The 17315-nt window shown below is 45.5% G+C and overlaps 1 protein-coding gene across 10 annotated transcripts in view; it reads left to right on the forward strand.

Moving 5' to 3' along the window:
- Nucleotides 1–17315, forward strand: part of LOC121166533 (disks large-associated protein 1) — a 316740-nt gene that overhangs the window by 179311 nt on the left and 120114 nt on the right. For 6 of the 10 annotated variants that reach the window (XM_040995704.1, XM_040995706.1, XM_040995707.1 and 3 more), the window contains exon 5: nucleotides 15383–15412. The exons of the other annotated variants lie outside the window; for them this stretch is intronic. In XM_040995704.1, coding sequence (XP_040851638.1) covers nucleotides 15383–15412 — 30 coding nt within the window. The remainder of the gene's footprint in view (nucleotides 1–15382; nucleotides 15413–17315) is intronic. 10 annotated transcript variants of the gene reach the window in all.

Below are 17315 nucleotides of genomic sequence, written 5' to 3' on the forward strand. Positions count from 1 at the left end.
TGAACTGATTCACGTGTTCTCCTGCTTGCAATAAAATTGTGTATATGCGTGGCCCTTTGCCTGAGAGTCAGTCAAGGACAGGTGAGAATACTGTGAACAGATTTTCTCGTGAAAAAAAAGAGGTTTCCTTTTGCATAGATTTGTTCAAACTAGTGGGCATTGGGCAACCTCCACAGCTCATCAGTTTCCTTCCCATTCCGTCCTTCCTTCTCATCTTCTCTTTACAGTCTTCTTTTGTAATCATGCTTGTTAGAGAGGTATCTTCTAATGATAATCTCAGCTTTACCTGGCCTCGTTATCTTAAACTAAAAAGAAAATGTTTTGGTATAGAATGGGAAGAATGCACTTAATGGAGACCCTGGTTACTGTTTGGAAATGCAGACTTTATAAAGAATATCAGCATCCGCTACTCATGGCACAGTATGTATTTCTAGCTCAAACACATGCACACATACACTTAGTGAGCAGGTTCAGTGTTGATCAGGCTACCAACTTCCGCATGCAATGCTGAGTGTCACTGCATTCTCACTGTGAGAATGGCACTCTGAGTTACAAAAGGAAGCAGAATGAATGGCCTCTGCCTCCAAGAAACTTGGAATGTAGGAGACATTTTCTTATCAAGAACTCAGATTCTGAGGGCAGTGAACCCCAAATGATAGCCCAAACTCTGGCAAACCTAGAACTGTTTGCCAGAGTTCACAAGTTCATAGTTAATCTCTCTAAACTTCAATTGTTCACTCTTAATCAGATTGTAGAGATGACCTGAGTTAATGCACGTAAAACAGCTAACCCGGTACCTGGTACTTAGCAAATATTAGCAAGTATACTAAACTCAACCAATACTGCTAAGTGGGGATGAGGATGGCAGGTTCGGGGACAAGAGGGGAAGTAGAGATGGCAGGGGCTGGTGATGATAGAGGTGGTGGAAAGTAATGAGGGCAGAGGTGTAGAACTGGGTTTGGTAGAGAGGGTGATGGTGGTGGCAGTGATGGTACAGGTGATAGTGAAGGTGGTACAAGTGGAGATAGTATGGGGTTGGCACTGTGGTGTAGCAGACAAAGCCACTGCCTGCCACACTGGCTGGCACCCAATATGAGGACCAGCTCAGTCCGGGCAGCTGCAGTTCTGATCCCTCTCCCTACTCATACCCTTGGGAAAGCAGCAGAGGATGCCACAAGTTCTTAGGCCCCTGCATGCATGTGGGAGACCTGGAAGCAGCTTCTGACTCCTGGCTTAGGACTTCTAGCCCAGTTCTAGCTGTGTGGCCATTTGGGGAGTGGGCCAACAGATAGGAGATCTTGCTCTCTCTTCCCTGCACTCCCTCTCTTGGTAACTCTGCCCTTCAAATACATATATATGTAGTATATATTATATATATATAATATGTATATTATGTATATATATATTTTTTTAAACGAGAAGTGGCAGACGTGGCGATGATGGCCGTGGTGTAGGTGATAGGATGTGTCATGAGGGCCAGCCTAGAGAGATGCAAAGTGGTAAAATGGCGCAGAAAGGATTTGCTGGTGCTTGAGGGAGACTGAGCAGGTGTCACTGTCCCAGGCACAGAGTCAAATAAAGATGTGAAGTGGAAAACTTGGGACCCTCTCTTGCCTCATGCAGAGGTGCAGCTGTGCAGAAGTACCTGGAGTGTGAAGGAAGAAGGCAGCCAAGCACTAACACACATGGTCAGAGCAATGGAAGACAAAGTTGGGTTGAGACTGAGATGGGCCTTGATCTTCATGCTTTAAGGAGTAGGAACCGGGCAGCTCTTGTTAAGTAAGGAAATCATGCATAATTTAGAAAAGTCATTATTAAGCAGCAAGGGTTAAAGAAGAAAAAGACTGAAATAGGAAGAGCCCTTAGAACACATTTGGAGACTGTGGGAGGCAAGGGCCTTCGTAGTCATGGCCCCAGGGATGGGGGCGGACGGGGCTTGCGGGGAAGTGTTGGCCCCACCGTTGCGGAGCAGCTGATGGAGAGGCAGGGATGTGCCAGAGCACATAGTGACTTCAAAAGGATTCCACCAGAAGAGCCAGTCCTTGGGAGTGAGTGTTCTCTTAAGTCACAAACACTCCCTGGTCATATCTGTTTCTCATTAACTTTAGAGCAAGAGAAATGTTGAAGTCAATAGAAAATTTCCCGTGTGTGTGTGTGTGTGTGTGTGTGTGTCTAATCAGCAACTGAATGACTAGTGATCAGGATGTTTCGTCTCATAAAAATTTTTTTTTTCTATTCTCTTTACAATAATAAAAACATTTTAAAATAAATACACCTTCTGGAGAAATGTGAAGTCTTTATAACTTATTGTCAATTATAAACACACACACACACACACACAATATTAGCTTTCCCAAGCTCCTTTGTGGGTGTCGTTGTTCTCATTTCAGTAACACTTTTCTTTCTACCAAACAAAAATCTTACTGCAGAAAAGAATAATATCAAGTCCGTAAATAACTGAGTCATGTAGTATATTATTGGCAACTGGAAGGAGTTGGCTTCCATGGTACGTGAATTAAGAGCCATTTCTGCGTTTTAGCAAAGGGGTCACATGATCTTGATTTTCAAAGGATAGTTAGTGTTACTCTACTGGGAATTGACTATAAGGGGACAACAGTAAAAGTATTTATGATTCTTTTTCTCTTTTTTTTTAGATTTATTTATTTTTATTGGAAAGGCAGATATACAGACAGGAAGATCTTCGGTCCGATGATTCACTCCCCAAGGGAGCACAACGGCTGAAGCTGAGCCAATCTGAAGCCAGGAGCCAGGAGTCTTCCGGGTCTCCCATGCGGGTGCAGGGTCCCAATGCTCTGGGCTGGCCTAGACTGCTTTCCCAGGCCACAGGCAGGGAACTGGATGGGAAGCAGGGCAGCCGGGATTAGAACTGGCAACCATATGGGATTCCAGCTTGTGCAAGGCGAGGACTTTAACCACTACACTCTCGCGCTGGGCCCTGATTCTTTCTTTAAAATAGATTCTTCATCAAGTCTACATTGTTCAGCTTCTCTTGTAGATTAGACTTCCATTAGTTGTGCACATGTGTGTGGGGGAGAAAATATCTGTTTAAAAAGCCTAGGGGGAGTGTAAGCCCAAATCTGTTTTCTGCCTTTATACAAAGCACAGACTCCATCTCAGGCTGAAACAGGCAACTTCTGTGGCTTGGTTATTATATCTGTTTAAGCTCGCAATTTAAGCACCTGCTGTATGCCAGGTACCAGCCTGCTCCTGCCCCTGCCTCTGCCCTGGCATCAAGGAGCAGAGGGTAGGGAGATCTTCTGGGCAGTGTTGATGACAAGGGCGTTAACCCTTTCCCAGCACAATGGAGAGAGAATTCAGGGAGTTGTGGTCCCAGACCCACCATGAGCTGTGTGATCAGGGCGAAGGGACAGCCATTTCCTCAAGGAAGTCTTCCTTGAAGATCAGGAAAGGGCAAATGTCAGAGGCAGGAACAAGGGGAAAAAAAGGGAGCTCAGCAGAAGTCCTGAGGACCTGGAGCACACCTTAGTAAGAGAGAGGGAGGGGAAGGCATGGGAAGGATCTAAGGCAAATCTGAAAGTCCTGAGGGTCCCAGGAACCCAGGATGCCGTAAGCCGCATTTAGGAACCTAGAGGTTTTGCAAAAGGGATGAGTCGGGATGAGCGACTCAGTGTAGCAAGTTAAACTGCTGTTTAACCCACCAACATCCCATACAGGAGTCTTGGTTACTCCACTTCCTATCAACTGTTCCCACTGATACGCCAGCGAGAGACATCCCAAGTACGTGGAACTTCCGGGTCTTGACGATGGCCTGGCCCAGACCTAGCAATTGCTGACATTTGGGGAGTAAAGCAGTAGAAACTCTGCCTTTCACATAAATAATCTCATCCTTTAAAAGAGTCAAGCAGCTTAAACTTTGCAGTAGTGTTAATAAGGAAAATTAGCAGACCTCAGTCTCTGTGCTTAGTCAAGGAAAAGTTCATGTTAGGTTACTTGCCAATCAAAAAAGAGTACATTTTCCTTACTTGACAGTTGTCCCATAACCACTTCACGATGTTACTCTAAGCACATCTAAGCAGAACCGCAGCTACTTTTAGAGACACTGAAATAGGAATTGCTTAGGAATTTCTCATAAAGATGCTACAATGATGTGCTTGATTGCACTTGGAGGAAACATACGCTGACATTCTCACTTTAGACTTAGAGACTAACAATTTGCCATTCTTGCAAATCCTTTGCCAAAGGAAAACGGAGCTACCTACGAAGAATGGTTTCTTGCAGGGTAGATAGTGCACACATGTAAGGATTTAGCTGACAACTGCCAAAAACGCATTGGAAGAGTACATGAGAGAAACAGCTGTTCAGGAAGTTATCAGCTGCCTGGTTCGCTGAGAAGGCAGTGAAATTCCCAGGAAACTGGATACTCTGGCAGCCCCGCGCAGCTCTGGGATCCTGGGATATCTTTGAAAATTGTATCAGAGGACATAGATTTCTAGTCTCTTCCTCCCATGAAAGAGTATAGATTTCCAACCTCCCAAGGGAAATATAATTTTGCCCCATTATTAGTGAAGGCTGGCACTGTTTCTTTCCCTACCATCAACTTGCTCTCTTTGGGGTAAGTCTGAACACACTTGGCACACATTTTAAAATGCACTTCCAATTAAACTTTGGCAGAAGTTTGGGGGAGGCGTTTAGCCTAGAGCTTAAGACCTTGGTTAAGATGCCTGAATCCCAGATCCGAGTGTCTGGGTTCGAGTTTTGACTCTGTTCCTAATTCCAGCTTCCTGCTATTGCATTCCCTGGGAGGCAGCAGGTGGTGGCTCTCGTACTTGAGTCCCTGCCCCCATGTGGAAGACCAAGATGGAGTGCCCGCTTCCTGGCTGTGGGCTGGTCAAGGTCTGCCATTGTGGACACCTGGGGAGTGAATCAGGGAGCTTCTCTCTCTCTCCCTCTCTCTCTGTTTCAAATAAGAATAAATAACATTTTCAAAGACAAAGTTCATTAAAATAATCTCTGATCATCTTACTCCAACAATTAATGTCTAGATTTTTTAAAGTTTTACTTATTTTTATTTGAAAGGCAGATTTACAGAGACAAAGACAGAAAGAGACAAGAGATCTTCCATCTGCTGGTCCACTCCCCAAATGACCACAATGGCCAAAACTGAACCACTCTGAAGCCAGGAGCCAGGAGCTTCTCCTAGGTCTCCCACATAGGTGCAGGACCTAAAGACTTGAACCATCCTCCCAGGCTATAAGCAGAGAGCTGGATTGGAAGTAGAACAGCCAGGACACAAACCAGTGTTCATATGGGATGCTGGCACAGAGAATGAACCTGTTGAACCACCACACTGTCCCTAAATATTTAGACTTGCTAACATTATTTACTGTTTCCATCATCTCTGCAAAAATTTTAAAGGTGTATTGTGTAAGAAACGTGTCTGGAAGGCTTAGAACCCTAGAGCTAATCTGCATTGTCCAAAGCAAATACTTTTGTTTAACAAGCTTACCTAGCACTTGTTTGTACCCATCTTTAGTAAGAGATATTCTGACTATTAACACATCAAGTATTACATGGAACATTTGTGTCCACTCGCTTGGACTCGCTTGACACAGCTATTTAACTTATAGACATCCCAGGACCACATGCCAACCTGGTTCCAAACACCTGGACCAAGATTACACTTGGCGAAGTTCAGTGCTTGGCCAAAGGCACAGAGGAAAATACATGGGGGAGGAAAAAGTTTTTTCTGCTCTTTCAGGATAAGTGTCTGCAAGGGTTTCACATTTAGCTTATGGAAGACAGATGAATGAGAGAAAGGACATATATTTGTTCATGGAGACAAGGGAGCTCACCGAAAAATGGGGCTTGTGGAGGCTTATATATCAGTTCAGTCAGGGAAAGGAGGAAGAAAAGAACATTTCAGGAAAAAACAAGTTATTTTAGAAAAGATAAATGGGTCCATGGGAGAAGAGATGAGATGGAAGAGTTTCGTGATAACATCTGGTCAGGTGCACTGTCTGTGCCTCGTGGGTGATAACGGTGGGTCTGCCCTGGTCACACAAGCTCAAGGGGAAGGAAGTTAGAACAGCTGCATTCTTTGGGGAGGTTTCACTTTGAAACGGATTAGGGAGTTCAGAAGAAAGTTTACTGATCAATGTTTTCAGCACCAAGTGCTTTTTATGCCCGGAGACACATTCTAGATCCTTCCGAAGGAAGCAGGTCCAAGAACTGTCCTTGATTTCCACTTCCTACTGGGGATGAGCCCTGTCCTTGGATAGATCCAGAATGCTCCCCCACAGGCCTTGCATGCTCTCCGAAGACCAGCACACCCACCTGCAAGCGTCTGAGATGTGACAAACGCCAGGTTTGCTCTGAGGTCCGCTTCAGAGACGAGACTACCACTGGAGACTCCCCATGCCCTGGGACAGTTCTTCGTGGTGTGGGTGTTTTGACAAGGCCTCCTAGCATGGCTGTGTCAACAAAGAAATTCATGTATAACTCCCCTGGGCTACCCTCGTGGAGTCCTCACATGATCCTTCTCCTTAACAGAATATTTCCGGGGCATCAGATGCTTAGTACTCCGAGTGTCAGCCTCATTGTGTCCAAGTGGAGGGAACTAGTTAAGTGACTTTTCCAAGGTCCCATGGGTAGGTGGGAAGTAGCAGTCAGCACTGGTTGTGTGTTTACTTAAGTTGGTCCCTTAACTCATGCTCCTAATAAGTATGAATTGGGCTGGTACTGTGCTGATCTTCCTCCATGAGACTTTTTGACTGAAGTCTAGTAAATGGCTCAAGCAGTTGTGATCCATCGCATTAGTGTAGCAACACTGTAAACTACCAGGCTGTCTTCCCTAATCTCCAGCCCCACTTCTGATGCCAGCTCTCTGCTAAGGGGAATCTCAGGAGGCGGTGACGATGGCTCATATGGGTCCACGCCACCCATGTGGCAAACAAGACTTAATCCTTGGCTCCTGGCTTCCACCTGGCCCAGCCCCAGGTATTGCCAACAATGCCAACATTTGGGGAGTGTATCAGCAGAAGAGAGCTCTGTCACTCAAATTTTCAAAATAAATTAATTAAAAACTTCTTGTCTTACTCTAATGTGATAGATTCTTCAGATTTGATTTTTAATTCTTTGTCATGAGGTGACATCCGTTGCAGAGTAAAAATGGGCTCATTACCCCAGGATATCCGGTCTTTGATTCTGTTCCCTTTCCTTCGAGGATACATCCCTCAGGGACATGCCTGAAATCCCAGGGTGTCCCCTTCGCTGCCCCTCCAATGAGAATGCATTGCCTTCATCAATATGCCACCGTCACTCCAATCACATCCTTAGGAACCTTCACCCTGACTCCTAGAAACACCTGCTCCACATGTTACTGGTGCCCATGAATATGCTCATGATATCACTGAAGTGGAGCCATCACTGGGGAAAGGAAGGTATAGCTTGAATCGCTTCATAGAGTCCAAGGCTGGTAGAGCTAGACCTAAGTTTGTGTGTTGAAAAGTGGAAGTAAAAGGGGAATCTAGAGATGGACATCTGGTGCGGTGGTCAAGAAAGCACCTGAGAGACATTCATCCCATGGCAGACAGCCTTGGTCAAGTCCTGGTCCTTCACCCCCAGTCCTGATTATTGCTCCTGCATACCCTGTGTGGGAGCTGATGTTGACTCCAGGCCTGACACCCCATGGAGAATCTGGATGGAGTTCTGAGCACCTAGCCTCTGCCTGGCATGCCCTTGCTTGTCATGGGGCATGTGAGGAGTGAATCAGCAGACAAAAGATGTGTGTGTGTGTGTGTGTGTGTGTGTGTGTGTGTGTGTGTATTCTCTCTGCCTTTCAAACAAAAGAAAAATCAGCATATTGGGATCTGACCAGTTTCCGTTCAGAGCTCCTGAGGAGATTCTGCTGAGGCTGGAAGAGGAAGGACTCTTCGTTTCAAAATGTCCTTCTATGTCTTGTCAGAGCTGTGTTTTCCAAGGTTAAGCATGTGACCTAGCAGTGAAGATGCCAGTCAGAGGTCCACATCCCATGCCATGGAGCTAGCTCTGCTGCCAGTTCCAGCTTTAGGTTAATGTACACCCTGGGAAGCAACTGGTCCCTTGCCACCCACCCAGGAGACTTGAATTGAGACTAGCCAAGCTCAGTCCCAGCCTTTGGAGAATAAAACAATGAATGGGAGTCTGTATGTTTATCTCTGCGTGTGGATGTGTATACACCTACTTATCAATAAAAAAAATAGATGAAAAATAAAAATAACTTTTCCGATAGTATATATCAGGTCTATCCCCCAAGGATAAAATGAAGCTGCAGCTTCTTGGAGCGTCACATATGATGTAATGACAGCATATAGACACCAGGGGGCAATGCAGTTTCACTGTATTTCATAGAACCCTAGGAAACACCGCCTTGAAAGCCTCCTGGAGCAAAGTTGAACACTTTGCAGAGTTCTGGAACAGGGAAAGAAATGCTTAAAATTTCTTCCTTTGAAAGGATCCTGAGCTGCTGTCAAAATCACCTCCCAGCATCTGTGCATAGCTGGAAGTTTTTGCAAATAACTATTTACAAAGGACTACTTTCCATTGTTTCTCGTTACAGCTGCCTGGTCTTTCCTGCCCTTTGCTAGGAAGCAGTCATTCTGCCCAAGCCCAGTTAGCCGGAATCACATTGTCAGGGCTCTCCTGCGTCTCCCACCCGACCGTTTGCCCCTCTTCCTTCCATACCCATTCAGCACTTCCAGCTGCCTTTGTGGCTGAGCTGCGGCTCCTTTTAAGGTAATTCCAGTCCGGGCCTGTGGTTTGTTTCCAGCTTGGCAGCCACCAGGTGTCTGCCCTCCCTTAACCCCCAAGGATGAGTGATCAAAGGTGTGCCTGCATCTGCCTCCGGCCGCTCTTTAATCTGTTACATGTTCAAAAGGGACAAGCCCGGCATTGTGCACTCGGAGGAAGGACAAACCAGAGACGTGAAAATGGGCAGTCTCGAGTGTGTACATTAACTAAAATGAGGTGGGCTAGGTATGTCTGCAGAGAGCCTAGCCAGGCAGGGGCACTGGTAAAGAAAGAACAAGAAGATTACCGGGGGAATGAAAATCCTCCTTTCTGCTTACTAAACCGGGTAATGAAATAATTGCCCACAGACCCACTTGGAGACGACTGTTAAGAAAAATACAATGAGGTCAAAGAAAATACCTTTTAGGTTGTATAATGGAAACTACATCTACAGAGACCTGAGCTTATTCAACTCTCAGCAAAAATGACAAACTGATATTAGAGTAGAATAGGAAAATTTTATTGAAGCGTATTTCCAGGGGAGCATCCATTTTCCATATCCACACAACCAACTAAATAGGGACTGTGTTTATGTGTGCCTATATGTAGTTAGTTATTGTAACAGGCAGAAAAGAGGCAGCCAGATTTCCCATAGCTGATTCACTTCCCAAATGCCTGCAACAGCCAAGGTGGCCCTGCACTGGAACCAGGAGCTGAGAACATAATCTGGGTCTCCCACAAGGGTGGCAGGAACCCAGTTCCTTGAGCCGGCACCTCTATCCACTAGCAGGGAGCCGGAGGGGGAAGCTAGAGCCAGAGGCTCAGCCCAGGCATTCACGTGGAACAGGGGCATCATAAGCCTGAGGTTGACTGTCACCTCCCTTCTTCTTCATTCATTTATTTATTTACTCATCGAGGCTGAGAGAGAATCAAAGGGGGATGTATTTTTAACCAGGAGAAATGTACATCAAGTATTAAGAGAACGATTCTAGCAGTGAAGACTAAGGAAGACAATCTCCCTGGCTTGCAGGACAGCTCTGCCTTAGATCCTTCTTCCACTTTTCAATAAAGCAGGTGGAAAGGAGCTCACAATCTCATAATAAGTTCTCTTAAGTTTGCATCAGTTCTGTAAGCACTCCGAGCTCTCACAGCTTTCTTTAGGTTCTCAGGAAAGCACCCGATTGGTTCCCAGCAGAGACACAGCTACAGGCAAGCACCGGGTTGCTGCATCTCCCCACACTCTCTGCCAGCCCGTCTCAGCTGCCCTCGCTCTTCCCCGGAGTCACAAGAAGGACCTTCCGCTGTGCGTGCTTGCTGCACGTGGCTGCCTTCCCGGATGGTGGGAAGCGGGGGAAGGGCCTCATCGTCCCACAGTCTTCCTCCTATTGTAAAGACTGGGCAGTCAACTGTGCGGAGTGGGAGAGCAAGGAGTGGCAGTTATCAGAGTGAGAAGGGTGTCCTTGCTGTCTCACTCGTCCACTTAGCAAATGCTTACTCAGTCAGCACTTACTATGTCTAGATGTTCTGTTTATCTCCCTGTTCCCCTCCTCCTCCATCTCTTAAAAAAAATGGATAAGGGATGGTATGCGTTAATACCAGAGGATTGCAGGTGTGGTGTGGCTGGAATACTAAGAGCTAAGGGACTAAATATGAGTCAGAAAACCAAAGCACGATTGTGGTTACTAGTTACCTGTTGCTGTGCCCTGTTAGCTTAAAGTGTAGCAGCTTGAAAACAACCATTTCAGCATACCGAGGGATTTCGGCAGGGTTCAGCTGAGCGATTCTTCTGCTGCACCCTCAGCTGGAAATCGAGGCTTCCAGGGCAACAGCACACAGTAAGGAAACGATGCAGGTGACGTCACATTCGGAGTGTCCCACTCCGGGAGCACACTGGCGCGAGACCACGCAGGTGCATGGCATCCTCCCAGTCTGAGTTCAACAGCTTGAGAACCAGAAAAGCAGTGGAGAGTTCAAGTTCAAATCCATCAGCAGAAAGCATTGTCTCTTACTCAGCCTTTTTGTTCTGATCAGGTCTTTAGCTGGTAAGGTGAGGTTCCTTTCATGTTAACAGAGGGCAGTGTACTTCACTCAATTCACCAATTGAGTTGCTAATATTATCCAGAAACCCCCTTTACAAACACAGTCAGAATGGCTGCCCCACGGCCCAGTCAAGTGGATAAGCATCCTAACCATTGTAGCTGAAGTGGACATGGGGTCCAAGATGGTGTAATTGACATACTTGGTACTTTGCTTTCCAAGCCAGCAGCATGGGCTTAGCTGTGACCTCTCCCAAGTCGGCTCCAGTCTTACAGCTCCAAGGCAACCTACGTGTTAGCCCAGGACTCCACGAGGGAGTACTCCCAGAGATAGGAAGCCAAGGTCAGGGCTGACACTGGCTGGCAGCATTTCCTCCCGGCCAGAGCACTCCCAGATCAAGAAGCGTGGGAGTTTCAAATAATCTGTGGCTTTGTTCTGTCAGCCACAATTTATTCTTTGTACACAAATCATTTACATCCTAGGTAAGGCAAAATGTTCCTTTAAAGATTTTAAAAAAAAAAAAAAAAGCCCACATTGAAAGTTGGAATGCAGGTTCCTTTCTATATAAGGTTCAGGCACTGATGGGGCCCTTTTCATGCAATTGTCAAATATAATTTCTCTTGATGTAAAGACTTTTGAACTTTAAAAAAAAAAAGGCACCTATCCCACATGCAAACGCAACATATCCTGATGGCATGAGGCAAATGTATTGAGCACTTGTACAGTGGACACAAAGGAATCGTGGCTCAGAGACGATTCTGAAATGCAGGTGTTACCAGTTCCTGGAATGGGGGTCCCAGTCCTCCTCGCTGGTATGGTTCTCCGCAGCTCTGAGCTCCACCTGCCAGGTCTCGCTTCACCGTTTGAGTTCTCTCTTTCATGCACACACAGAAAAATGACACAGTAGCTGCATGATCTTGTTAGTCTCTTTCCTGCCTATAGTGGTTTGCAGACCTGAAGGGCAGCTTCTTTCGCTTTGTTCAAGCTAATGCTGTGCATTAATAGACTTCCTTTGTCAACTTTGTGGACTTCCTATGAATCTTATTAGACTTCACCCTGTTAGGCAAAGCACACAGAGCCAGCCTTGTAGCATAGGGAATTAAGCCGCAGCCTTGAATGCCAGCATCCCATGGGAGTGCCAGTGTGAATCCTAGCTGCTCCGTTTCTGGTCCAGCTCCCTGCTAATGCTCCTGAGAAGACAACAGATGCTGGTGCAGCTGCTCGAGTCCCTGCCCTCCCCCCCATGTGGGAGATCCAGGTGCAGTCCTGGCCCTTGACTTTGGCCTCACACAGTCTAGGCTGTTGGAGTCATGTGGGGAATGAACAAGCGGATGGAAAATGTTCTCTCCTCTGTCTCTCTCTCCCCTTCAAATAAGTACATAAATGTTAAAATAAACCAAACACTCATCCATAATTCTCTTCAAGGCAGACCCTTCTTTGTCTCAGGCTCAGAATCAGGGTGGTGTGGGAAATTTTCCTTGAGATTCTTAGAATTTTGATGTTTTTAAAAACACTCATATGTGTATGTCTAAATGTTTCCACGGCCTTTGGCACCACCATCGTGGTGTGCATAAGTGTCCCGTGAACTCAGTCACACTTATTATGAAGTATTTTAACCTGCTCCTTCCCTCCTGTAGTTTTGTATTAATTGGAATTAATTATTTGGTAAATAAAGGATGAAAGAAAGTAGAATAATTTTTGAGTTGAAGAAGTTTTAGAAAAATAAGGCCTGGCTCGTGATTGGCTCTGACTTGCAGAAGGATAATGGGTCCACATTTACACACATCACCACCAGGGTGACAACTGGTGACAACTCCACCAGGGTGACAATTCTACACTCGAGTTATCAACTAGTAAGAAATCAGTAAGATGTCTTTTTCTTTTTTATTTATCTATCTATATTATTTTCAGATACTTTTGCAAATTATCAAGAATCGGGAGTTGTGGAATCCATCATGTGTATATACGCTTATATGTGTGTGTTATGGCTTATCCTGAATGCCAGGCAATGTCTATGTCAGCTGCTAACCAGATAATGTCCGTTATATGTGCTGGAACTCAACAGTACCATATGTAGCTTTTAACATCAACATCAGTCATTTTAAAAATATTCAACATTTTGTAAGTCTTCACATCTTAAAAGATATATCTTGTCCCTTCCTTGCTATAATTGTATACATGATATTAATATTAGCTATATAACTACATCTAGCTCATTCGAGGTTTTCAATATAACATAGTGACTTTCCCATTTAAATGCCTGTACTACTCTAAAGAAAAATTTAGGGGACTAAAAAAGTTCTGGTGCAGCTAATAAATCACGACTAGTTTCCGTAAATTAATGCTTATCGTTAGAGCTCTAAAGTCAAACTTTTGTTTGTTTTTAACTTAATCATTTTTCCCCACTGCTGTTTATTGAATTCCTCCACTGCACTCCTTTCATATCAGAAATTTATGTCAATTTTTATACTTAGGTTTCTATACATTGATTAGGATACAATGTTTTATTTCCTTGTAACACTTGTTGACACTGTAGTTATCCAAAAAAGCAAATACAGTTGAGAAATTTTTCTAAAATATGTAAAGAACAATTTGAAAAGCTGCTGGATTTTTGTTTAATAAGTTGAATGCTCATAGCTGGCTTTGCCTCTTGGTTTAGTTGCCTGATCAAAAAAAGAAAAAAAGAATTTCGGTTGTGTTCTAAGTTGATTGCAGTGGCTACTTCCACAGTGAGGTGTGTGTAGTGTGTTCTGGCATATGACAGGTGTATGAGATTTAAAAATTCCCAGCAAAGTAAGAGCGAATGCTAGAATCACTCACGTTTGGTCTGCTCAATTAAATTACAACCCCTTTATGAAGATCTTATGAAATAGTGTAAGTTCAAGCTGTCCTGCTCTGAGACAGAGTGGGGAAATATTAGCAATATTAATGGTGCCCTAAAACTGTTCACTAGCTTGTGAGAATCATTGACTGTATTTTTAGAAGTTTTGTGCCTCTATGATCACAAATTATACACACTTAAGCAAATTATACAAAAAAAAAAAGGTTAAAAAAGCACACAGCACACGTCCTCCTAGCCACCTGACTACATTTTCCCATCATGCTCTTGTGGTTGTTTACAACGAGCCAGGCTGGATGGTAGGAGCACCACCCGCTGCCATGGCTTCCACACACACTTCCCCCAACTCCGCCTTCCGTGGCAGGTGTTCACGGACCAGGTATTTACAAGCGTGCTGAAGCTGAAAGAGGTTTTGATTTCAAGAAGATAATTTCTGTGAAGGTGCAAACAGTTTAACAATCGACCACGTTAAAGGTGTTAATGACAAGAAAAACTTATAAGATCAAGATGCGACTGAATGCATGATTTTGTTCAATGTGGTTGAACAGTCTGTGATTGTGGCTAAAGAGACCGGGGCAAATTGGCAAAAGCATTCCGAGTGTCGACAAACTACACGGAACTTGCCATAAATATTCTGTGTATTACACGTGGACTGGGTGCTGCACAGCCGTTAAATCGGCAGGATTGATAAGCGTATGTTCACCTAGATGCAGATTTTTCCCCCTGGAGAGTCCCTTGTTAAGGTGTTAGCCAGACACCACCTATTCTGCAGGAAAGATGAAATTCAATAGGTAGCTTTTTCAGAAAGCCATAATGGAACCAAGTTTGTCTCTTTGTGAACATAATCTGTTAAAATTAGTGTGGAAGCATGCTGGTACCAGTTTAGCTTCACCATTTTGAAAAGAGTTTTATTTCCAATTTTAATCAGAAACTCCTCTAGTTACAAAAAAGAGCTAGAATTTCAACCAAACAATACCATCAACACTTTTGTCCAGCCTAGAGGATGGTGGTTATGGCTTAGAGATTAGAAAGTGCTATTTATTTTAATGGTGACTTACAAAGCAATACGTTTGTTAAAAGAATTTATTTTATTGGAAAGGCAGACTTACAGAGAACAAAGCAATACTTTTAAAATCAAATTATTAGATGCAATCTGATTAGTATTTTCACCACTGAATTAACTGAAAATGAGTATACCATCTCCTTGCTTCACGAACAACCCTGCATGCTCAGAGTTTGTTCATTGTTTCACCTGTAGGGAGCCGAAAACTCAGCCCGTCAGGCCAGCTCAAAGAAATTAGCAGGTGACAGCACTGTTTTGTACCAGATATCACAGATTTCAGTGAAAACTCTGTCCCAACCCACATCAAATGATCTCTATGCCCAGTGTATTAAATAAGTTGTACTGGTCCCTGATGTCCTACTGTGTGAAGTTTTACGGACCCGTAAGATGCACAGTCACCCAAGCAAGCTTGACCTTGGTCTTAGCCCATCTCCAATTTAGCAAAAAATTCTCACAAATGGTTCCAGCTGTAGCAATGAAGACACCATGAGATCTAATCCAAGAACTCAAGAAAATTATTTCATTTTCGACGGTGATACTTGTTCAGTTCTTGAAATGTCAGCAAAAACAGTCGCGGTCGGAAGTGTGCGTGCGTGTGTGTGTGTGTGTGTGTGTGTGTGTGTGTGTGTGTGTGTAAGACCTGCCAAGATCGCCTGGGTCCATGAGATAACTGCCCCTTTCTGTTTCTATTCAAGGTGTCATAAAACTGAGTTCTGCAGTTGAAGGTACGTTTTGACCGCCACAGAGCCGGTTCTGTTTTGCTTGGAGGTTGCGCAGCGTGGCTTGTAGCTAGCGAGCTTCTTGTGGCGCTGGTGTCTGACGCCGTGTCCCACTCGCCCGCCCTGGCCTCTCCGTGTGTGTCGCTCCTCATTCTGGTCCCGTGAGGCCCTGTTGTCTCTCAGGCCCCTGACAAGGGGCATCCACCTGACCTGAGCGGCTGGCGCCGCTGCAGGAGCCAGTGTGTCTGGTTTCGTTTCTTCATGCCATCCCCTCGGAGTCCCCAGAGCCCCCCGGCTCTCGGGCAGCCCTGAGGGAGGCGCAGCTTGGAGCTTTGTCGGGAAGCTTTGCCTTGTTGTCGCTCGGCAGGGCCTGGTGCAGGACCTTGGTCCTTTATCCCCCACTCAGTAGATGTATCTGCTCAGGGAGTGAGGGGGAGCGTGGAGGGTCTCATGCTCCCTGGTAAGAAAACAGGTGGCTGAGGCACCTGCCAGCCGCGAGTTGAGTTCACACACCGCCCGTGGGATGCGCCGCCATGACGCGGCGTGAAGACGGGCTTGCCTCAGTGTCACCCTCCTCTGTGAGGGATGCTTCCTTTAGCTATGCGAGGAAGAAACTGAGGGGGGAAACAAAAGAGGAGGAATCTTCGGGAAGCTTGAAAAGAGGGCAGAGCAGCTGAAATGATTCATTGGCTACTGGTCATAAAAGGGAGCTGACCCTCGTAGCAGCTCTAACAGCCCCAAAGTAGAGAATGTCTAATGTTCTCTACCGTGTTTCTGTGTTTGTTTGGGTGCATGTGTGTGTGTGTTCTCGCTTACTGGGAGTTTGTCGGTCATGCTTCCGAGGCTTCTTCATCCTCGCTTAATCAGGGGAGGCTGCCTGGAAGAGGTTTTGGGCTCTAAGGTGAGTTTTCTGACCCACAGAGGGATATGGCTTGATGGATTGGGTGATGATGCATGGAGATGGGTGGAGAGAGGGCGAGGGAAACACAGGAAGGGTGGGACAAATAGAATGCTGACGTCCTGGGTCTGACTCAGGCAAAGGGATTCAGTGGGCTGGGGTTCAAAATGTGGGAAATGAGAAAAAAAAAGCTCAGAAATGTACCCATAGGACAGACATTCGGAGTTCTGGGACTTGACCAGGCCCGGAGAGGGGAGAGGAGGTGGGTCCTTGTCTCCTTGTGCACTTGAACCCATCACATTTTACAGAACCGAGTTGAAAAGGTGGTGTTCCTGGCAGGCAAGCAAAAGGTGCAGCTGGGGTATTACAGAGAAGACAGAGGCTGAGGCTGTGTGTCCCAGCCCTCTGCCAGGTCCTTCCTCCCATCCAAACAGGCTCTTAAGGAGCATTGCTCGCCTAGCAAAATAAAACCACACATGACACCAAGCGGGACCATGGGGAGGACATTGCCTGCAGAAACTCCCAATGGCAGCTTGAGCCCGCTGTCCAGTTCATTATCTGTAGAACTACAGATAACACTTGGTCCACCTTGGGCTGTTTTGATGTATTATCAAGGAATGGTTTTGAAGTCCTAGCTTTAGGCTGACTGCTTGGCTTCAGCGTAGGATTCTGTGTGCCACAAGAGAGGATGGAGAGACAACATGAAAATTGCATTAGAAGCCGAAAAGTCAAGAGAAAGATCATTTTTAAAAGATTGTCCCACCAGATTGCTACCGGGTGGCGTGACCCGAACAGGGCAGTGTATTCTGGAGACAGAGTCATGTTTGAGAGGAAAGTGACTCCCTGTCACTTGTTCAGTAGCTTCTCACCCCGCAAGCTTCTGGAATAGCAGAGGTCAAAACCAACTCCAACTGCCGTGTGAGTGTCTTCTGGGCAGCTTAAGGGCTGTAGAGCTGGAAGGCAACAGGAGCATGTTGTGTTGCAACCGTGGTAGACTCCGTGTGTGTGCAG

This window comes from Ochotona curzoniae, unplaced genomic scaffold, assembly GCF_017591425.1.
Source record: "Ochotona curzoniae isolate NIBS_2020 unplaced genomic scaffold, NIBS_Ocur_1.0 patch170, whole genome shotgun sequence".
In the NCBI taxonomy this organism is placed as follows: domain Eukaryota; kingdom Metazoa; phylum Chordata; class Mammalia; order Lagomorpha; family Ochotonidae; genus Ochotona; species Ochotona curzoniae.